Below are 23,561 nucleotides of genomic sequence, written 5' to 3'. Positions count from 1 at the left end.
CTAGATATAGTCATACACTCATTTTCTATTTAGTGGTATCAAACCAAGTGCTTTGGATAATTATTGCTCTTTTTTTTATTTTATCTTTATTTAACTAGGCAAGTCAGTTTAGAACAAATTCTTATTTTCAATGACAGCCTAGGAACAGTGGGTTAACTGCCTTGTTCAGGGGCAGAATGACAGATTTTTAACCTTGTCAGCTCAGAGAGTTGCTCTTGCAACCTTTCGGTTACTAGTCCAACACTCTAACCACTAGGCTACCTGCCGCCCCAGACGTCTTTAGGACATCTGTGTTGCCAATCTAATTTGATTTATTTTCAGGCATATCGCCTTTATTTCATTAGTGTAGGTATTCTAGTGTAAACACAAATTCAGTATATACACCATCACGTCTGGATGAATATCAGTGAACTCCAACTACTCTCTGACAGATCGAGCTAGTGATGGTGACTGACAATTACAAGTATGTTTATGATGGAAACGTTGTCAACCCTGTAGAATGTTAAGATACATAAAATACACTATAGATATATACTCACATTACTTTGATGTTAATGATTTGCTATAATATCTTATATAAGGTTTGTGTTAACAAGCATTTCAACTACGAGTTTGATTTAAGTGCTTCATGAACTTGGGAAATCAATTCTGCATCTCTGGATTCAAGTCTACTTTAATTGTTTTGTTTCCAGCACATTAAAATCAAAAGGCCTGTGCCTGAGTAATTGGAGAAAGGCATCTCAGCAATTATTGCTAAGTTCCAGAGACAACAACCAGCCCTGGGGGCACAATTATCCTCTATTAAGGGTAATTATGCGAACAAAAACAACAGGCACACAACAAAGTATGAACAACCCTCTACAATGGGGTGTTTGTTAATTGTCAACAGTGCTATGAGGCTGGGCCTTCGGAAAGTATTCAGACCCCTTGACTTATTCCACATTTGTTACATTACAGCCTTATTCTAAAATTGATAAAATTGTCCCCCCCCCTCACCAATCTACACACAATACCCCATAATGACAAAGCAGAATACTTACATACATTTACATAAGTATTCAGACCCTTTACTCAGTACTTTGTTGAAGCACCTTTGGCAGCGATTACAGCCTCGAGTCTTCTTGGGTATGACGCTACAAGCGTCGCACACCTGTATTTGGGGAGTTTCTCCCATTCTTCTCTGCAGATCCTCTCAAGCTCTGTCAGGTTGGATGGGGAGCGTTGCTGCACAGCTATTTTCACATCTCTCCAGAGATGTTTGATTTGGTTCAAGTCCGGGCTCTGACATTCAGAGACTTGTCCCGAAGCCACTCCTGTGTTGTCTTGGCTGTGTGCTTAGGGTCATTGTCCTGTTGGAAGGTAAACCTTCGTCTGAGGTCCTGAGCGCTCTGGAGCAGGTTTTCATCAAGGATCTCTCTGTACTTTGCTCCGTTCATCTTTGCCTCGATCCTGACTAGTCTCCCTGTCCCTGCAGCTGAAAAACATCACAGCATGATGCTGCCACCACCATGCTTCACCGTAGGGATGGTGCTAGGTTTCCTCCAGACATGACGCTTGGCATTCAGGCCAAAGAGTTCCATCTTGGTTTCATCAGACCAGAGAATCTTGTTTTTCATGGTCTGAGTCTTTATGTGCCTTTTGGAAAACTCCAAGTGGACTGTCATATGCCTTTTACTGAGGAGTGGCTTCCGTCTGGCAACTCTACCATAAAGGCCTGATTGGTGGAGTGCTGCAGAGATGGGTGTCCTTCTGGAAGGTTCTCCCATCTCCACAGAGGTACTGTGGTACAGAGGTATTGTCAGAGTAACCATCGGGATCATGGTCACCTCCTTGACCAAGGCCCTTCTCCCCTGATTGCTCAGTTTAGCCAGCTCTAGGAAGAGTTTTGGTGATTCCAAACTTCTTCCGTTTAAGAATGATGGAGGGGGGGGGGACCTTCAATGCTGCAGACATTTTTTGGTACCCTTCCCCAGATCTGTGCCTCGACCCAATCCTGTCTCGGAGCTCTACAGACAACGCCTTCAAATTGGTTTCTGCTCTAACATGCAACTGTGGGACCTTATATAGACAGGTGTGTGCCTTTCCATATGTCCAATCAATTGAATTTACCACAGGGGGACTCCAATAAAGTTGTAGAAACAGCTCAAGGAAACAGGATGCACCGAGCTAAATTTCAAGTCTCATAGCAAAGGGTCTGAACGCTTACATAAATATGGTATGTTTATTTTTTTATAAATTAGCAAGTCTTAACCTGTTTTCACTTTGTCATTATGGAGTATTGTGTGTAGATTTCTGAGGATTCTTATTTATTTAATCCATTTTAGAATAAGGCTGTAACATAAAATGTGGAAAAAGTCAAGGGGTCTGAATACTTTCCGAAAGCACTGTATACACTGTGGTCAATTAAGTACACCACCCCCTTAACGAAAACGGTTCACTTCTACAGACAGCGAGTCATAAAGCAGGCAGACAGGCATCCAGTTACTGTTCAAATCAATGTTAGAATGGTATGATTGGTGCCAGGCGCACTGGTCCAGTATCTCAGAAATGGCTGTCCTCCTGGGCTTTTAACGCACGACAGTCTCGAGGGTTTCCTGAGAACGGTGCGACAAACAAAAAACATCGTCAGCGGCAGTCCTGTGGGCGAAAACAGCTTGTTGATGAGAGGTCGAAGGAGAATGGCAAGAATCGAGCTAGCTAACAGGCAGGCCACAAACAGCCAAATAACAGCGCAGTACAAGTGGTGCGCAGAACGGCATCTCGGGAACAGACAACTCATCGGTCCTGGTCACGAATGGGCTATTGCAGCAGACGACCACACTGGGTTCCACTCCTATCAGCTAAAAACAAGAGGCTCCATTGGGCACACGATCACCAACACTGGACAAAACATTACCTGGTCCGACAAAATCCTGGTTCCTATTGCATCATGCTGATGGCAGAGTCAGGATTTGGCGTAAGCAGCATGATTCCAAGGCCACATCCGGCCTGGTATCAACACTACAGGCTGGTGCTGTAATGTTTCTGGCAGACGTTAGGTCCCTTGATACCAATTGAGCGACATGTTCATGCCCTGAAGATTTCAGGCTGTTGTGGAGGCAAGGGCTGGGGGGTCTCACCCAGTACTAGATGGATAAACTAGATAAACTGGCCACAGTGTATATCACAACGGGACCCATACATGGATATATGTGAACATTCACCTGTACAAAGAGTTCAAATCAAAGTGTTTATTTTTTATTTACTGAACAGGTTGCACATTTTATTATACATTTTTTCCCAATACAATCTTAAACAAAAAAACTATGACAAATTGAAATTATTCTATGCATGTAAAATTGGCTTATTTTATAAAATTGCTCATTGCAGGCCTGAGTTCTCAGAGTAAAACTGTTTGAACAGCACCCTTACACAAGGCATGGATCGAGGATTTCTGTCTCATCCCTGAAATCTCAGTTGAGTACAACACTCATACAGTCAAATAAAAGCCATTTAACTAGTCGGCCAAAAGCAGACACACTGATTAAGGTGTTAAGTCATTCAGAAAAACAAGAAATACTAACAAAACATGTAAAAGTAAGGTTAAGTTATTATAAAACTTTGGCAGAGAAGGAATTCTTAGCATGTTAGGAGTACCAATATTTGACTCTGTATTACGGAGAAGTTGAGTGGTACAGACAAAGCCAAATACTGTCAGCTTAACAGTCTTCTTGACATCTAAACTGCGGGGGGGATTAAACTGGGTTTAAATGAGTGGAGTGATTAAGACAGCGTCCTCAGCTCGCATCAGAGGCTAATGTCCACTACTTAGGCCTGAATCATGGCAGGCATGTAGAAGGAAAGACACTCATATCAGCACGATATCCAGCATGTGGATTCAAGTTTAAACAAATGAGAAAGCCATCACAACAATCATGTAAGTGCATTTCTCCTCTACATACGTACATTCTCTATATTTTACCCACATAAGTACAGTAACTCCATATGTAAATGGCGATCCAATCCCTGTAAAGTATTGTCCCCTAATTCTGTGTATGACAACAGTTCATCTTTGCCTAACATTCATTTGTGAAACCAATACAATTCCCTCAGACACCAATAAGTTGTCTTCACTTCTAGGCTTATACCACAAAACAAATGCATACTGTACTTATAAAATAAGTTAAAAAATAGGATGTAAAAAGTCTGAAGACGGGGGTGTAGTGAGCTGGTCAATAGCCCCTTCATGAGAAATGCGGGGGTGTAGTCCTTTGCGACGCAACTGCAGTGCAGTCTGAGAGACCGAACTGTATTCTCAATATCACTCCACTATCAAACACCAGCCAGAACAGGAGATATACAGAAGAGTCATGTTATTCAGAACTGTAAACCAGTTTCATTCTGTCTCTTTACTTGCTGATCTTCCTGTGACCCCTGGGAACCTCCTCAGTGAACTTTCTCCAGCTTGGCCTGCAGGGCCTTGAAGTTGCCGATTGTGAGCCGCAGGGTAGAGTTAGGACTCAGGGACTGCAGCTCCACCAGGTAACCACAGATGTTATCCAGACACACATTAGTGAACCGCCGTCTGACAAGATGGGGAAGGAGGAATAGGAGTTAGACTGAGCGTATTAGATACATTTTAAACATGTTTACAAACAATAATTGCCATGACTACGTACGTACACAGGTTGATATGTTTTCAAATGAGAAGCATTGCCTAATGAAGAGAGCAGCGACGGTTAGCACACGTGGTGATGGGTTAGTTACCGGTCATATGTTGGTACTCTGCTGGGGTCCTCTACGTATCCTGACAGCAGCACATGTATACACTCTACCAGGTGGAGAGGCTTCTTCAGACGCTGCCAACACGGATCCTGGGACACAGTCACAGTTAGAGACATTCCATTTTTTAATGTCTACAGAACCTTATTAATTAATCAAATAATGCTCAAGTTGAACAGGTGCAAAATAGGATTTTATAATAACCCTTTATTATTAAGAGTATCTTTATCTATTTGTATCCCAAAACTGGCAGCAATAATTGCCCCTCAGGGATGAATAATGGTCATTGAATTTAATTGAGAGATATACCCGTGTCTTGAAAAGTTGGTCGTAGACCTCCAGCAGACGGGGGAGCTGGACTCCTATCTCCTGCATGGTGAAGGTGACAAAGCCCACGTCCCAATTCAGATGACACACCTCCTGCTCCAAAAACTTCACCAGGAATTCTGGAGACAAGACAGTGGAAAAGTACTGTACATTAAACAATTTGCCCATCTCTGTAGTTCAAATGGTAGGAGACAACCTAGGACAGGTGTTGGTGGATAATGAAGCAATTACAGATTAAACATCCAGACCCTATAGACATAACACCTTAGAGACATGCATGTTGAAATAATGAACTGCTAATGTAATTACACTAAGTATGGATGTCTTACATAGAGGAAAATCAGAGAATTGGCTGAATAAATGAAAGTAGGCCTGTGGTTTTACCCAGTGGGAAGTATCTGGGTGTTCCTGCGTAGATTTTCCCCAGAGACACCAGTTTGAGACTCAGAGCTCTCATCCTGTCAGCTGGACTCATGGCCACACTGTCACCTAGCTCTGGAATGAAGGAAAAATAACAGAATTCAAGATTTAGGTTGTTTATCTACTTACCCAGAGTCAGATGAACTCATGGATACCATTTTTATGTCCGAGTGCAGTTTGGAGATTATTGAAGCTAGCGTATTGTTAGCTTAGCGCAATTCCGTGAAGTCTCCCGGTACAGTAGCCAGCTCCTCTCAAAAGCAGGGGAATAGACCTAACTACTCCAAAACTGGGTGGTTGGTCATTTATAGTCTTACAAAGCTATACATCGTTAGCAATATTTTATTAATATGTTAATTTCTCTGATAATCATAAAAACTAGATTCTATCCACTTCCTTATTATTTCCCTTTTGTCGCAGAGAGATGTATGGAGATCGCAACGTTGTATCTGTCCCATTATGGCGTCTGAGTGCACGGGCAGCACAATTGAGAGATCATTTGCAATCTCCATACATCTCTATGCGACAAAAGGGAAATAATAAGTGGATACAATCTAGTTTTTATGATTAGCAGAGAAATGAACATGTATAGCTTTGTAAGACGACACGTAACCAACCAGCCAGTTTCGGAGTAGTTAGGTCTATTCGTTAACTACTCAAGAGACAAACGCGTTGGATAACGTCAGGAGCACTTGTCTGTACACACCTTTCTCCATGATCTCCTGCCACAGAGAGTGCACCAGGATGGGGTCAGAGTGACCAGCACAGTGGATGATGGCCAGTTTGCATTCAGACAACCGGAAGTGATCTGCAAACTCCCCATACAGCTAGATAGGAGGACAAAGGACAGGGGTATTAAAACATTTACTGTACGGGAGGAAAATGTATTACCAAACAGAACTATTGGAGTGAGGGGCAATGTTAGATATCCATGCACCGTTACCTTGGTGATGTCCATAAGCTCGGAATCCAGTTGTGACATGGCTCCCTGTACAGAGGGATGCTGGGAGTAACGTCTGCTCAGAGTCTCCTGGATCTGGACCTGAATACGCACCACCTGGGAGAAGGGACAAACAATATCAGCTTGAGTTGACAGAGCCCAAATCTAAACCTTATCAAAAAGGGGCCAAAACCTAAAAACCAAATAATGAAGCGAGGAGTTATTTCCCCTCCCCCGTACCTCCATCTTCTCCTCCAGCTCATGCAGGAACTCCCCTTCAGCTCCTTGAGCAGAGATGCAGGAGGAGCTCTTGGCTGACAGGATGGCCCTGGAGATGTACTCCAGCCTCTGCTTCAGGGAGATCTCAGTACTGCACACGCACACAGACAGACACACGTATAATATGTTCGTGCTCCTTTTTAACGTCGCTCAGAATCAACATGAATGAGGCCATTTTCATGTCAGTGGTAGCGCCGGGCTCTACCACTGAGCCACACAGTGTGTGGAAATGGCCCATCAAGACTCGGGGGGCTGTTAGGTCGTACCTGTGCATGTCAGCGAGCCTGGCCAGGACGTGCGCTGCCTTGCCAAAGCTACGGCTCTTCTCATAGTACCGCCACAGCAGGTCCATGTTCCGCACCTTACTCTGGTCCTGCTTGATCATGTGCATCAGGTGTTCCTCCAGGTATGGAGAGTTCACCTGGAAAGAGGAGAGAGACGATAATAAACCACAATGAAAGATCAGTTTAACGCAATATACTCATCCACTATAAAGAACAGAACCAGGCACCTCAGGCCGTGACTGTGGGACAATGCCAGAAGGTTCTTACCTCCAGAAGCTTGTCGGTGAGGTCAGCCTGTATCAGCCAGTTGTAGAGGGCTATGTGGAAGAGTTCATCCTGTGACCTCTGGGCCAGACCAATGACCTGCTCAAACTGCCAGGGAGAATGAGAAGATCATGAGACAGCTCATCCATAGCATGAATGAATTGAGGCCAAAATCTTTAGACCTAAAAATTCACACACTTATACAAAAAAAATAAAAAAAAAATATTATTTTTGTAAACAAATTCCTAATATTGTTATTGGGGGTAACAGTCTCCTCCCCGCAGCACTCACGTGGGCGGTGGCGTCCTCATTACTCAGCATGTTAGGGTCAGAGGTCATAACAGGGGGTCCTGGCTGCTTAGGGACACTGGGAGACTGAGGAGCAGCTTTACTCTGGTTCACCAGCTCCTGCATGGTGTCTGTGATGCACTTATAACATGATAACCTACAGGAGGAGACGAGGGGGTGGTCAGTCTGTCAGCACAAGGGAGAAAATAAAACGGCCAGGACGTCCCTCAGCAGATCTCTATTACCACAGTCTCATGATCAACGTGAACAGGTGGTTAGTTACCTCTCCTGGAAGGCCAGCGCTCCAGCCTGGTCCTCCTCTGGTTCTCCGTTCTTATAGAAGTGAGGTCCCAGCCTCTGAGGATCCTTCTTATCCGCTGCAGTCAGGCACAGCTCAAGCACCCCCTCATAAAAACGCACTGAGAGAGAGAGAAACACCCTTAGCGTCCCATCCACACTAAGCATGAAGAGTCAAGGACATTTCGAATAGTATTAGTGTGAAGGCCAGGTGTGTGTGGAGCCTTACCCTGTCTGTACTGGGAGCAGACCAGTGGCAGGTCTGTGTGTTGGCTGATCAGCTGGTAGAGTTGTAGTGACTCTCTCAGTGTTCTCTCCTTATCGATCTTAGTCTGGATCTGTCTGGAGCCCTGTAGCAACTCATTAGCCTGGAAGGGACAGAGGGAGGGGGAGATTTAGTTCTGAGATACAGTTGTAAAGGGAAAAAGAGGACTGAGGAGGCAACAGCGGATGCCATCAAACTTTGCCCAGGGACTGCAGATGAGAATTAACTTTGTAGCCAAAATCAGATGGACATCTTCCCTGTCATATAGACAAATAAAAACACAGCGTGTGTGTTTGTAGACTACCTTTGAGCAGACGCTGTCGTCGCTGCTGTACAGCAAAGGACAGATGTCTCTAAGGTGGTTGCTGATGGCATCTACAGAGGCGGAGTCTTTGATGTAGACGTTGATGAGGGCTGTGATCAGAGCTCCAGTCAGCTCTCGACCCCGGATCACCACGTCCTTAAAACTCGCCCCCTTCATCTGGTCCTGGAACTCCTATTTACAAGTCACACACGGGTTACAAACAGGAGACAAGGGAGACATCTTTACAAAAGACTCCAGAAATACACCCTCCTCCGTATTTATTTGGACAGAAGCTAAAACGTAGAAATTTGTCTCTATACTCCAGCATTTTGGATTTGAGATCAAATGTTTCATATGCTGTGACAATACAAAATGTCACCTTTTATTTGAGGGAATTTTCATACATATTTTCATGAAAGCACTTTACATATTTTTTTCTTCTAAAATATTTGGAAAAATGCACTCCGAGTATTAAAGTATACTGAACAAAAATAACACAACATGCAATAATTGAAACAATTTTACTCGGTTACATTTTATAAAGGAAATCAGTCAATTTAAATAAATTCATTATGCCCTAATCTATGGATTTCACATGTCTGGGCACAACCACTGGGGAGCCAGGCCCAGCCAGTCAGAATAAGTTCCTCCCCACAAAAGGGCTTTATTCCAGAAATAAATACTCCTCAGTTTCAATCAGCTGTCCGAGTGACTTGTCTCAGATGATCCCGCAGGTGAAAAAGCCAGATGTGGAGGTCCTGGGAAGGCGTAGTTACATGTGGTCTGCAGTTGTGAGGCCGGTTGGACGTACAGCCAAATTCTCTAAAACAACGTTGGAGGCGGCTTATGGTAGAGAAATTATTTTTAAATTCTCTGGCAACAGCTCTGGTGGACATTCCAGCAGTCACCATGCAAATTTCCTGCTCCCTCAAAACTTGAGACATCTGTGGCATTGTGTTGTGTGACAAAACTGCACATTTTAGTGGCCTTTTATTGTCCAGCACAAGGTGCACCTGTGTAACGATTATGCCGTTTAATCAGCTTCTTGATATGCCACACCAGTCAGGTGGATGGATTATCTTGGCAAAGGAGAAATGCTCACTAACATGGATGTAAACAAATATGTGCACAACATTTGAGAGGAATGTTGGAATGTAACGCAGCACTTTACAAGTTGCATTAATATTTTTGTTCAGTATAGTTAAAAGTGTAGTATTTGGTCCCATATTCCTATCATTCCTTAACTGCATCAAGCTTGTGACTCCACAAACTTCTTGGACGCATTTGCAGTTTGTTTTGGTTGCATTTCGGATTATGTTGTGCCCAATACAAATTAATGGTAAATAATGTATTGTCATTTTGGAGCCACTTTTATTGTAAATAATAATAGATGTTTCTGAACACGTCTACATTAATGTGGATGCTGCCATGGTTACGGGTAATCATGACTAATGATGACTGAGAAAGTTAGAGGAACAAAGACCATACCCCACCAAAACGCTAACCTCTCACCATTACCAATAATAGGAGAGGTTACCAATTTTGGGGGGAGACTAGATACATAAAGTGCTCACATTTGTAAACGGTTAAACAGATATCTATTGAAATACACTCTAATGAGTGTACTGTCACCTCATTTGAAACACTTGATCTCAAATCAAAAATGCTGGAGTACAGACACAAATGTACACATTTTAGCTTCACTGTTGAAATAAATACGGAGGGGAGTGTGTGTTGATGATTAACCAATTAGATGAATTAGTCTGACTGACAGCACAATGTAATCCTGCACATCCTGAATATCCAGCGCCGGTTTCCCGGACAGATTAAGCCCGGTCCTGGATTAAAAATCTATCCCAACGGAGAATGGACTAGGCTTAATCTGTGTCCGGGAAACCAGACCCCAGTGAGGTCATTGGTGCTGGAAGCTTACCATGGGTAGTTCAGAGATGATGAGGCTGAACTGGTGGTCACACAGCAGCTTCCACAGGGCCAGGGTCTGACAGGAGCGATGCACCAGCTGCTGGATACCCTGCAGGGACATCTTCTCATAGGCCTGAGCCTCGGCTGTGGACGGGGAAGAGAGAGAAACATTAGTCACAGAGTACAGAGACCACAAAATATAACAATAGTGTGTTCTCATTGGTGGTCATCAACAATGTGGTCATTCTAGTTGCTCCTTGATTTGGAATGGCAGTTTAACTAACATCCACACATTACTTACTGTGGTACTTCCTCTGGAGCTCCTGCTGGACCTGCTGAGAACTGGCTCCTCCATCAGGCCGCATGAAGCCCAGCAGACGCTGCTGCAGATTGGCTGGAGAGCTGAAACTGCAGATGGGTGGAGTTCAACATGCAAATCAAATACTATTTATTTCACTAGATGACCATAGAAGTGTGGATATATAGTACCACCCATAAAGCAGCCAGCCCAGGTCTTGGCCATGGGGAGAGGCAGGGTCCAAGGCTGTGTCTTACCTGGCTGCCCCCAGAGACGAGGGGCTGAACTGGGAGTTCTTATCCAGGAAGTCCTTCAGACCACGGAGCTCCAGAAGAACTGACTCCAGATCAGATGAGCTGGCTGTGCTCTCCAACTGGGGGAGAGAGAGAGAGAGAGAGAGAGATTGATCATCCTCAAATTAACTTGCAAAGGAGGACTGTAATATGCTGTTAATGTAATACTCACAATACTGACAGCCTGATTTCCTTTACTGATGGTCTTCTCAACAGCAAGACTCCCGTCCCAGATATTACTGTTAACCAATAACGTTCACAAGTTAGTGAAGTCACTCAAGCCATGCTATAAGTGAAACACATGAGTAATATGTCTCAGTCCAGTAAAGTAAAAAATAGCATTTCCCCTGAGTACGGAAGTGAGGCCTGACTACAGTACGCTATCCAGGTGAGGGGACTTACCCCATTATGCGTGCGAAGTAGACACTGATGCCATTGTGTTTCCCTGAGAAGACCACCTCTGGCCCAGAAGACATGCCAGTGATGGGGGCGGAGGGCATGGGCGTGGCAGGTATATAGGGCGTAGACACACTCTGGGGCATCATACCTGAGAGATTGTTGTCAGGGCACATTAAACATTAAACACTCGAATGTTGCTAATATTCAGTGGGTGAATGTGTTGAGTACTGTCGACGGGCAAGGCACACTGCAACAGAAAAAGACTGAAAAAAGGGCTGTGTACCTGGAACAGGCGTTGCTAAGAAACTAGGGTTAGGCATTGGACTGCTACCAACCGGCATAGTGGACCCTAAAACAACAGGCAGGCAGGAAGTAAGACAAGTGATACCGACAGATAACTTCTCATTCATGAGCAGTCTAATTGCAATGCACTGTGTACAACTTACACAAGGGATTTCGACGAGGGCATTATTGCCATGCTACAACGAATGGGAATTTGGCTTTAAGCAGAAATCCTCCCTCAGACGCGCCTCACCTGGTACAGGAGAGCCGAACAGCGCTCCGACGTTGCTAGGAGCAGAATGAGCCGAGGGGAACCTCATCTGAGCCTCTCCTCCATACCTAAAGAAGGCTCTGGTGGCCCACTGAGACACCTCTCTGTCGCAGGCAGCACTGGAACAGGCTACTATCAGAGCAGTGGCACACGCCTGCTCCTCCTGAGGTGAAGAGGAGGGTTAGGTAAAAAAAACAGAGAAATAAAGAGTGGGTGTAGCGGTGCTTGCAGTAACAAGACAATGAGTAATGAGAGACTCCTCTACCCTGTGCAGTTTGAAGAAGCGCTCGACTTCTTCACTCTCTCCACCAGTACCGCTCACCAGTAGGTGGCGCAGCTGGTCCACCGGCCGCAACTTGTGGAAGATGTGACTTCCCTGGAAGACCATGAATAACAACCAGTGTATAGACGTTTGTTCACAAAATGACAGGACTGAACGAGTTTCATTGACCGTGTGAATTTACAGTGCCATTCAGGCAGTACAAACTAAGCCGTAAAATCTTGACCGTACCTTGGCAGAGAGAAGGACAAATTTCTGCGGAGGGACATTGTGTTGCTGTACCACGACAGGAGAGTCAGTGAGGGGAACCTGATCCTTATTCAGGGGGGTAGACATTTTAGGTGCCTTCTCCTCCTTGATGTCACAAAGCGCCCAGGAGTGGCCATCTACATTGGACATCATCTGCAATGGTATACACAGACAATATGAGCTATAATACTCTTTGAAGCCAAACAAATACTACATTTAAAAGGAAACTAAATCATAGCATATGCATTGCAAAGTAAGCCGGGGTTTTGACTACACATAGTAGTGTGTGTCTAATTTCAGCTCCAAAGCAGATGGGGTTTTACATCACTAATTAACTTTGACCCTCACTCCCTCAGCTCCCACCTGAGCCTCCATCAGGGGTTTCTTAAAGGGGAAGGAGTCATGGTTGATGCACCACAGGATGTCACTGTCCTCAGTCTCAGACGCTGCCATCAGGAGAACTCCTGTCGGGATCAACATCAGAGACACATGAGTAAACCTTTAGGAGGACCATTTATAACAGGAGAGCGTATAGACTGCAGAGTGGCTTTTACCTTTGCTGTGCAGAGCTTTGTGGACCTTGGCAGGCTTCTGCAGGGTGGAGGAGGCAGAGAAGCCTGGAGGCAGGCGGACATGGACCAGAGCAAGCAGACAAGGGCGTGCCGCTGGCTGCTTGGCGTGTTGTGGGGCAAAGGGAGTGGTGCTGAAGTAGAGACGCACTCCTACAAGCAGAGATGGAGACCTACATAAGGTCTTTGTAGATACTTATTCCGCAATGAAAAGAATGTCAGTACGGCTTTTATTTCCTCTCCCGTGTCAGTCCGTCTCCTTACCTGCATGAGTGACAGCCAGCAGGTGGCAGTCGGACGACTCCGATCTGTCTATCACAGAGATCTCTATGATGGGTTTAAACACAGAGCGATCTATGGTCCTACAGGGAGCGATATAAAGAGATTAATTGTGATTTGTTCTTAAGCAGTGATGATCTTTGACCATCTGAACCATTCATTAGCACTCTGGATTTAACCAGAGGTGAGGAGTAGCTGACAAACCTGGCAACGTTTCCTGCTGCAGCCACGATGGAACTCTGTGACATGGCCGCCACACGGCTCATACCCTGCCCGTCTACACCCAGATCATACACCTGGAACAGACATCAGCAGCTTTTAACTCAAGGTCCTAATTCAGCGGTTCCCAATCTAGGGGTCGCAACCCCACGTGGAGTCGCCTGTTATGAAAATGGAGTCGTGGGAGAATTTCCAAAATCCTGACCCCCCCCCCACATATCGTCATTGTCTCTCGAAATCATTGTAATGTGGTTAAACTTAAAAATCAAAATGAAAACTATTGAAATCTAAAAGATAAAACTCAAGAGTACCCTTAGATCGTGGGAAAATGCGCTTGAATCGGAATGATCCAAGTGCAACAGTCAACTGCGGCCTTTCGAGCGGCCATGTGGACTTTTGCTGCAGACAAAGCATTGACGGGTCATCACGGAGGAGTTTTGGTTCCTGCAGTCTCTCAGAGCGTTAAAACTCATGGTACCCTTTGCCAGCTCATATCTGTGTGAAGCTGACTTCAGCAGTGCTCTCGTCTGCATTAAAACCAAATATCGATCCAGGTTGGATGTGACAGCAGAGATGAGGTGCGCACTGTTGACCACGCCCCCTGACTTTCAGAATCTCCAACGCGACATGAATCAAGCACACCCATCTCATCGGTGGTGGTGAGATAGGAGACATGTCAGTCCAATTAGCAATTGGCTGTTATAGGCCCAAATTAAAAGTATGTGACGGCGAGTTGACAAGACAATCAGAAATACTGTTACAATGTTTTGCAATTGACTGCAATAGTCCCAAATATAAAAGTAAACACTGGCTGTTAATCACATCATTTTGAGAATTTTCAGATATCAAAATGGGGTCGTGGATGAAATAAATTTGGGAACCCCTGTCCTAAATAGTACAACCTTTTGAAATGTCTGACAAAGTTCTACCCAAAGCATCATCCTATTCCACAAATCCTCAAATAAACATGATATGATATTGATTGATATCATATATCAATATGATTGATAATTGATATTTACTACAGTACTACCATTCAAATAGTTACACTCTGGGTTGTGTACCTGTAGAACCCCCTTCTCTGAACGGGTGAAGAGTGTGTTACGGGAGTTGTCAATGGCAATCTGCACTACCGGGTCTGTGGGGCACCAAGATAGAAAAGTTGTCAAATTCAATTCAGGAACTAGAGCATAAGAAAGTTCCAATTCCACAAGGAGCCTCCGAACTATCCTTACCGTCCTCAGAGAAGGAGAACTGGAGCAGAGAGGGGACTAGGAAGGACAGGCTGCTTTTGGAGTGGTTAATCTTCTTACAGCGTTGGCTGAACCAGCCTGCCTCGGCCTGGTAGGCTACCTCATACAGGCAGCCATCTTTCCCTGCCAGGAAGATGCGGCCCAGGTCGGTGGAGGTAATGGCCAGGAGATAGGTGTTGTCTGTGGGGATGGAGTACAGCGGGTCTGGTAGTAACTGCATCCCTCCAGACATGCTGTCATTCAACCCTGATAAAGAGAGGGAGAGGAACAGAGGAAAGAGAAGTCGAGCGAGAGTAGATCCATTTCTGAAGTAGTCCATGGTGGGTTAAAGACGTCCTCCAGTGATTTTTATACTTTTCCTGTTGAAAAGCGATATCCCAAGTATAAATACAGTAAAGTACACACACACGACTAAAGGGCAGTGGTGGAAAAAGTACCCAATTGTCATACTTGAGTAAATGTAAAAGATACCTTTATAGAAAATTACTCAAGTTAGTCACCCAGTAAAATACTACTTGAGTAAAAGTCTAAAAGTATTTGGTTTTAAATATACTTTGATTTTAAAGTACAAATAATGTCAAATTCCTTATATTAAGCAAACCAGACGGCACCATTTTCTTTTTTATTTACCAATAGCCAGTGGCACACTCCAACACAATTTACAAACGAAGCATGTGTGTTTAGTGAGTCCGCCAGATCAGAGGCAGTAGTGTAGGGCGATATGGGCAAAATATATAATGGTATTTTTCAAATTTGAAGGTATTTTATGTTTTGATTAATAAAAGTTCTAAGTTGGCTTTATGAGTAGTGTGTGACAACACAAATATTCTAAATTATTTCAATGGGCCTTTCACCATTCGGATTGTTTTATACTGTTCAATTCAACCTAAAATCATTTCCTGCACTCATTTGAGATCATTTCCACACTGCCACAACATGGGCAAAAATACTAGGCCTTATTTAACCAAATGTTGCAATTGCAATTTAGATCAAAACCCTTAGGTGAACTTTTGGAATCATGGAAATATAATTTTTATTATAATTCTATAGTTAGAACATAAATTATAGTGGGCACTTTGAATACAGTGTTGTTTGACATGACAACAAATGAAAACGCCATGGATGAGTTATTGTGACATGGTAGGAACCAAAGTGATGTTCAGTGTTTCCTAGGGGACTCTACAATCTTTGGCTACATTAAATCTTTATTCATATAGCCAACATATTCATGCTTCGCCTATTCCTCTTTGATTTAGAAGATACTGTTGCACAAACATGCTGATTTAAGCCTCCACTAGTACTGGTTTCAGGCTGTATTAGCTAGCTACGTTTGCTCTGACTCAGTACTTTTGTTAGCTAGTTAGCCAGCTAACACGATTTAGCTTAACTTGCTAAGAAAATACAAACTAGCTGTTTGCAGATGTAAGAAACACAAACTAATATTGTAATTATAGAACGCTTGTGGATGTATATTAAGATCAAAGTGGAAACATCGTTGTCATCAACATTGTTGCATGTGCTGCATTGACCATGCAGACTGAACGAAAGTGTCTCGTGGTCAAGCAACAACAAATGCGCTCCTTGAGTGACAGGAAGTGGGACTAGGTCTGTGTGGAAAGCAGCATGGAGAGAGAGCGGAGAGGGATGACTGAAGTAGCAGAGTAAACTATAAAAATGGACATTACACACGGCGTATTACATTTAACAAACCAAATATTAAAATACCGTTACGTGCATAAATACCGATATATAGTAAAATACGGTGTACCGCCCAGCCCTACAGTAGGGATGACCAGGATGTTCTCTTGTTAAGTGTGTGAATTGGATCATTTTCCTGTCCTGCTAAGCATTCAAAATGTATTGAGTACTTTTAGGTGTCAGAGAAAATGTATTGAGTAAAAAGTAAATTATTTTCTTTAGGAATGTAGTGAAGCAAAAGTTGTCAAAAATATAAATAGTAGAGATACCCAAAAAAACTACTTGAGCAGTACTTAAAAGTATTTTTTACTTAAGTACTTTACACCACTGCTAAAGGGTAAAAAAAAAATGTTTTAATAGTGTTTAGGCAACTGCAAAATTCAAGGAGTAGGGCATTCAAGCAGTTGGACCAATGGTGACTGATGTCATCAGCCTCCCATCTTGCTTGAGGAACAATAGTGAACATTTACATTTTAGTCATTAAGCAGACGCTCTTATCCAGAGCGACTTACAGTAGTGAATGCATACATTTCATACATTTTTTTGTACTGGCCCCCCGTGGGAATCGAACCCACAACCCTGGCATTGCACCCACCATGCTGGCGTTGCAAACACCATGCTCTACCAACTGAGCCATAGAACAAAAGAGGAAAGGAGCACCCCCCACTTGTGCCATGTCATGAGGATACCCGGAAGACCTATTGAGATGTGCCATTTGTTAAAGGGATACTTTGGGATTTTGGCAATGAGGCCCCTTTACCTACTTTCCCAGAGTCAGATGAACACCTAGATACCATTTTTGTCTCTATGAAGATGAAAGTAGTTTCGCAAGCCAATGCTAACTAGCATTAGTGCAATGACTGGAAGACTATGGGTATCCACTAGCATGCTTAGTTAGCAATTGCACTAGAGCTAGTTAGCAACTACACTAAAACTGCATGCAGAGACAAAAATGGTGTCTAGGAGTTAATCTGACTCTGGGGAAGTAGATAAAGGGGCTCATTGCCAAAATCCCGAAGTATCCGGTTAAGTAAATCAGGTGTTAAATGAGGTGAAAAGGAGACTGGAGTAAGACTTTAATACTAATACCAACAACACAAAAATATCAATCTAAACAAAATCAACCAATTTCAAAACTGTATGCCGAATTGATGACACCAGGTTGTGTGCTTCAGGTCTAGGAGGATCATCATTACTCACCTGCCTGAGCTTTAGGGAAGCTGAGCCCCAGGATCACTACATCCACAGGAGTGGCTAAGACCAACAGGAAGTGGATGTGTGGCTGGAAAATCCCTGTGGAAAAAATTAAGTTAAAAAAAGGTCCAATGCAGCCATTTTTATCTCAATATCAAATGATTTTTGGGTAACAATTAAATACATTACGCTTAGATTTTTGACCATTTTAAATTGAAAACAAGACACAAAAATAGCTTCTTAACAAAGAGGAATTTCTCAAGCAAGAATTTTGCTAGGACTGTCTAGGAGTAGTCTGAGTGGGGAGGGGAAAACTAGCCGTTATTGGCAGAGAGGTTTGGAACACTTTCTTATTGGTCTATTAACTAATTTACAGCCTGGTGATGTCACCAGGCAGGCAAAAACTCTATTCCATCACAACAGGTTGAAATATCTGGCTTCCCCCCCCCCACAAACAGCTCTTACACTAAATGGGCATTATCATTTTCACAATATTATTCCAGCCTCAGTGTGGAAATAAGTTTATTAGGTACACCACCCTGTTCACAAAAAAGGCTCGCTCCTACAGACAGTGAGTCACTTGGCCGTGGCCTGCTATAAAAGCAGGCAGACAGGCATTGAAGCATTCAGTTAATGTTTGATTGAACGCTAGAACGTGAAAAACTAGTGACCTAAGTGACTGTGTGTGGTATGATCGGTGACAGGAGGTGCCGGATCAAGTATCTCAGAAACATCTGCCATTCTGGCCTTTCCACGTACAACAGTGTCTAGGGTTCACAGAGAATAGCGCAACAAACAAATAACATCCAATCAGCAGCAGTCCTGTGGGCGAAAACAACTAGTTGATGAGGTCGAAGGAAAATGGCAAGAATCGAAATAATAATGCAGTACAATAGGTGTGCAGTACGGCATATCAGAACGAACAATTAGTTGATCCTTGTCACGGATGGGCTATCGCAGCAGACGGCCAGACCGGGTTCCACTCCTATAAGCTAAAAACAAGAAGAACCGAATCCAGTGGGCCCGGAATCACTGGACAACTAAGGAGTGGAAAATATTGCCTGGTCCGACAAATGCTGTGGAGTCGTGCTGAGGACAGAATCAGGATTTGGCGAAAGCAGAACGAGTCCATGAACCCATTTTGCCTGCTGTCATTGGTACATGCTGGTGGCGGTGGTGTAAGGAATGTTTTCCAGGCACACGTTAGGTTTCTTGATACCAATTGGGCAACAAACTTTCGACACATTGTAGAATCCACGCCCCCAGAGAATTCAGGCTGTTCTGGAGGCAAAGGGGAGTCTGACCCGGTACTAGATAGGTGTACCTAATAAACTGTACCTAATATCTATACACACTACCAGTCAATGGTTTGGACACCTACTCATTCCAGGGTCCTCCTGTATTTTTCACTATTTACATTGTAGAATAATAGTGAATACATCAACATGATTAAACAACACATATGGAATCATGTAGTAACCAAAACAAGTGTTAAACAATTCTAAATATATTTTATATTTGAGATTCTTCAAAGAAAGTCCCTTTATCTTGATGACAGCTCTGCACACTCTTAGCATTCTCTCAACCAGCTCTCTGGTTACAGCCTCATTCTAAAATTGAATAAATCGTTTTTTCCCCCATAATGACAAAGCAAAAAAAGGTTTAGAAAATGTTGCACATTTATTACAAATAAAAAATGTCAATATGACATTTACATAAGTATTCATACCCTTTACTCAGTACTTTGCTGAAGCACCTTTGGCAGCGATTACAGCATAGTGTCTTCTTGGGTAGGATGCTACAAGCTTGGCATCTGTATTTGGGGAGTTTCTCCCATTCTTCTCTGCAGATCCTCTCAAGCTCTGTCAGGTTGGATTGGGAGCGCTGCTGCACAGCTATTTTTAGGTCTCTCCAGAGATGTTCGATTGAGTTTAAGTCCAGGCTCTGGCTGGGCCACTCAAGGACATTTAGAGACTTGTCCCGAAGCCACTCCTGCGTTGTCTTGCCTGTGTGCTTAGGGTCCTTGTCCTTCGCCCCAGTCTGAGATCCTGAGCGCTCTGGAGTGGGTTTTCATCAAGGATCTCTTTTTACTTTGCTCTGTTCATCTTTGCCTTGATCCTGACTAGTCTCCAAGTCCCTGCCACTGAAGAACATCCCCACAGCATGATGCTGCCACCACCATGCTTCCTGTAGGGATGGGTGCCAGGTTTCCTCCAAACATGACACTTGGCATTCAGGCCAGAGTTTAATCTTGGTTTCATCAGACCAGAGAATCTTGTTTCTCATGGTCTGAGTCTTTATGTGCCTTTTGGCAAACTCCTAGCAGGTTTTCAATTTCCTATTACCGAGTGGCTTCCGTCTGGCCAGTCTACCATAAAGGACTGATTGGTGGGGTGCTGCAGAGATGGTTGTCTTTCTGGAAGTGTCTCCCATCTCCACAGAGGAACTTTAGAGCTCTGTCAGAGTGACATCGGGTTCTTGGTCACCTACCTGACCAAGGCCCTTCTCCCCCGATTGCTCAGTTTGGCCGGGCGGCCAGCTCTAGGAAGAGTCTTGGTGGTTCCAAACTTCTCCCATTTAAGAATGATGGAGGCCACTGTGTTCTTGGGGACCTTCAATGCTGCAGAAATGTTTTGGTACCCTTCCCCAGATCTGTGCCTCGACACAGTCCTGTCTTGGATCTTACAGACAATTCCTTTGACCTCATGGCTTGGTTTTTGCTCTGACATGCACTGTCAACTGTGGGACCTCATATAGACAGGTGTGTGCCTTTCCAAATCATGTCCAATCAAAAGAATTTACCACAGGTGGACTCCAATCAAGTTATAGAAACATCTCAAGGATGATCAATGGAAACAGGATGCACCTGAGCTCAATTTCAAGTCTCATAGCAAAAGGTCTGAATACTTAAGGTATATCTGTTTACTATTTTAAATACATTTGCAAAAAAAAAATTCAAAACCTGTTTTCGCTTTGTCATTATGGGGGTATTGTGTGTAGACTGCTGAGGATTTTTTGTTATTTAATCAATTTTAGAATAAGGCTGTAATGTAACAAAATGTGTAAAAGGTCACGTGGTCTGAATACTTTCCGAAGGCACCGCATACACATAGAAGAAAAAAAAAAATCACACTTTTGACTGCGCTGGGCCTTGAACCCAAACACCTACAGAGCTGTTGTAATTTTGAATATAGGAAACACAGCTCAGGTGAAAGAGTGTTGCTATTTTACCTGCTTTAGGTTTGACCAGCCCCACGGACAGGATGGTTTCACTGAGCCCGTCAAAATATGCAACGTCCCCCCTGTGGAACAAAGTGATGACAGCGTCCAATGAAAATGGGTCCATGTTTACTGCTCCTGCAATGTTTGTTTTTTTAACAAAATAACTTAATTTATGAGTGCTTGGTACTCACCCATCCTCATAATTCCACATGAAGATATCGTTGTCAATGGTGAGCCATGCTCGACAGATTTCAGGAAAAACTCCCATCATACAATTGCACTGCATATCTGTTAGGGGAAGGTTAAGGGCTAGGCAGCTTTTCTGAAATGGTGGTTAGTTTTAAACAGTTCACATAATTCTGCACAGGCATTTCTGAGTTCTATGGGTGAGACCTGGACAGTTGGACACAGCTCCCTCTGTGTATTATGATTCAGAGGGGTTGGGTTCAATGTGGAAGACAACTCAGTTGAAGGCATTTGGTTGTACAACTGACTAGGTATCCCCCTTTCCTTCCCCTAGTCTCTGAAAAGGATACGGCTGAATTGCTCCACCAGCTCAGGGGGTAGGGGAACCCTTCGGACTGCACTGAGCTCAGGGAGGTTTGGCACACTGATCAGCCCAGGTCCTTGAAGAGGGTAGTCCATGTCCGACCCCCCAGACAAAGATGGCATGTCTGCAACACAGAGTGGGGAGTGAACTAAGCCCTGAGATGTGGCTGTAGCCTCCCTAGACACAGTAAGCTGGCTACAGCCAAAATATCAGGGCTAAAGTGTCTTGTGAGATGAATTGATATGACAAACTTGAACAACATATAACCTTGCACCTCCAATTACTTGACTTACTGTGTGCGGGGACATTAAGAAGCTCTGAGAGGTCAGGGAAGCAGCGGTCATCCTGAAGGTGTCTGTCTATGAGCCGGCCGGAGCTCTCCAGCGCTTCCGCAAGGGCAGCAGCAGGACTGCTGGGTCCCAAGGTGGACGGCATGTTTGACACTGTGGGACTGATGAGATTCGCATGAGAAGATGAAAATAACATTTCAGCACCACTGTGACGTCAGCCGTGGTCAAAATCCAACCACAAACAAACCAGACTGTCACCGCAGGTGCAACTTTACGGACAGACATGTCCCCTAACATGCAAACTATACGACAGATGAAAGGCAGTAGACGGAGTTGATTATATGGCAAACACAGTAGCCAACTAGCAAGCTCCATTTAGCCTGTCCAACCCCGTCTCCACGTTCTGCAATGACTCTGTAGCTAGTTAACGTTGGCGAGCTAACGTTAGCTAGCTAATTAAGTTAGATACACACACACTTTTCTGTTTATCAAAAGAAGGCTGTTGGAAGTTATAAAAGTACGTGTGGCGACTAACTTGTGAAACTGGGTAACTGGATGAGTTAGCTATCTAAACTAGTTATATAGTAGGTTAATAGCACATAATAGCCAAGATAACAGCACATCTTGCTAACACTAAAATAGCTAAAAACGCGGGCTAAAACCAGTTTATTCTAAGCTGCGAGCTAACGTTAGCTAGCTAAAGTTAAGTGAGATTTGTTGAATAACGTTCGCTACTTTTCTTACATCTTACCCTACAGAAAGCAGTCCGGACGTAATTAATTGTTAACACTATGTGTGATAAGCAAAATATTCTAGTCTTCGGTGTAAACAAGTGTAGCAGCTAGCCCGCCAGCCTCATGACAATTTTGAAGAGGGCGAAAGGTTATAGGATGTACTTCCTGTGTAATTTCAAATACGCTTTAGAAGTGAATTTCTACATGCTCTCTACACTAATGGCATTTGCAAAAGTGTTGAACTATTCAAAATATTTCGTTGCCCAGACCAAAATGACTGACCTGTTTTATTTTATTTTCAGTCGATATAATCTGTTCTTGCAGCACAACGGACACTGTAATTACAGTTTCTGTCCACTAAGAAGCGCCAGAGTATTAACTATAGGTTTGGACATGGTACATACGTACCAGTTGAAGTGCTGAACGCATGTGCGAAATATCCAAACGCCTCTCCTTTCGGGCAGAAACAGATCGTTCTGATTTTGGGCGGCAGATAGCATGGCGGGTAGGAGCGTTGGGCCAGTAACCGAAAGGTTGCCAGATCGAATCCCGGAGCTGACTGACAATGTAAAAAGCTGTACCTTGAGCAAGGCCGTTAACCCACTGTTCGACGGACGTGGATGTCGATTAAGGCAGCCCCCAGCACCTCTCCGATTCAGAGGGGTTAGGTTAAATGTGGAAGATATATTTCAAAGCATTCAGTTGTAACTAGGTATCCCGTAATGAGCTACTCCCAGCACGACTTTTTTGTGTGTGCCTGAAACCAAAACAGCCTGGCATTCAGCACTTGACAGATTTGTTGGGACAGGCAACAAACTGTTTCTTTACGGCACAAAACCATATTATTTTTCAGAATATTCATTTTCTTATGCGGATCGTCCATCACGTTCTTAGAGTACATGGTTATACTAAATCTAGTTAATTACAGAAACTGTCAGTGGCTTACAGAAACACAAGATAACAGATGGATTCACCACTGCTTTTTGCAAGGCCCTATCTGAAACGGAGTGGATGAGCGATGGATTTGAGTTCTCGGAGTTGCAGACACCTAGGTAATCAAACACCGTGGACTGCTAAACTACCACAATAAACCCAAGACAAAATTGACCATATTACAATTCTACTACTA

The 23,561-nt window shown here is 43.7% G+C and overlaps 1 protein-coding gene across 3 annotated transcripts; it reads right to left on the bottom strand.

The window, feature by feature from the left end:
* Positions 1-3,215: 3,215 nt before the first annotated feature.
* On the bottom strand, positions 3,216-22,570 carry nup155 (nucleoporin 155). Of its 3 annotated transcripts, none has more exons than XM_029708964.1 (34): positions 22,443-22,570; positions 21,702-21,859; positions 21,395-21,532; positions 21,050-21,146; positions 20,868-20,938; positions 17,643-17,735; positions 14,727-14,990; positions 14,556-14,629; positions 13,477-13,568; positions 13,258-13,355; positions 12,979-13,146; positions 12,788-12,888; positions 12,407-12,577; positions 12,161-12,271; positions 11,878-12,058; positions 11,626-11,691; positions 11,346-11,490; positions 11,116-11,182; positions 10,908-11,023; positions 10,654-10,760; positions 10,363-10,496; positions 8,430-8,621; positions 8,090-8,228; positions 7,847-7,982; positions 7,567-7,720; positions 7,279-7,383; positions 6,994-7,148; positions 6,689-6,818; positions 6,452-6,565; positions 6,215-6,335; positions 5,473-5,583; positions 5,071-5,207; positions 4,747-4,853; positions 4,426-4,564 (listed from the first exon to the last, which is right to left on the bottom strand). In XM_029708964.1, exons 2-34 carry the CDS (start codon positions 21,841-21,843, stop codon positions 4,426-4,428), a joined length of 4,176 nt encoding a protein of 1,391 aa, XP_029564824.1. In that variant the 5' UTR covers positions 21,844-21,859; positions 22,443-22,570. The 3 variants fall into 3 exon arrangements, with proteins under 3 accessions (XP_029564827.1, XP_029564824.1, XP_029564826.1); XM_029708966.1 differs by having other exon boundaries at positions 22,450-22,570; XM_029708967.1 differs by lacking the exon at positions 22,443-22,570 and having other exon boundaries at positions 3,216-4,564; positions 21,702-21,843.
* Positions 22,571-23,561: the final 991 nt, after the last annotated feature.

Source organism: Salmo trutta, chromosome 23 (assembly GCF_901001165.1).
Source record: "Salmo trutta chromosome 23, fSalTru1.1, whole genome shotgun sequence".
In the NCBI taxonomy this organism is placed as follows: domain Eukaryota; kingdom Metazoa; phylum Chordata; class Actinopteri; order Salmoniformes; family Salmonidae; genus Salmo; species Salmo trutta.
Note: the sequence above shows the minus strand (reverse complement) of the source record. Positions and strands in the feature narration are given on the sequence as shown.

Coding starts and splice junctions, on each gene's coding strand:
- nup155 (XM_029708964.1), bottom strand. CDS start 21,843: ATGCCGTCCACCTTGGGACCCAGCAGTCCTGCTGCTGCCCTTGCGGAA. Junction 7,149..7,278: donor TCACCGACAAGCTTCTGGAG/GTAAGAACCTTC, acceptor TCCTCTTTCCAG/GTGAACTCTCCATACCTGGA. Junction 4,565..4,746: donor AGAGTACCAACATATGACCG/GTAACTAACCCA, acceptor CCATCTTGTCAG/ACGGCGGTTCACTAATGTGT.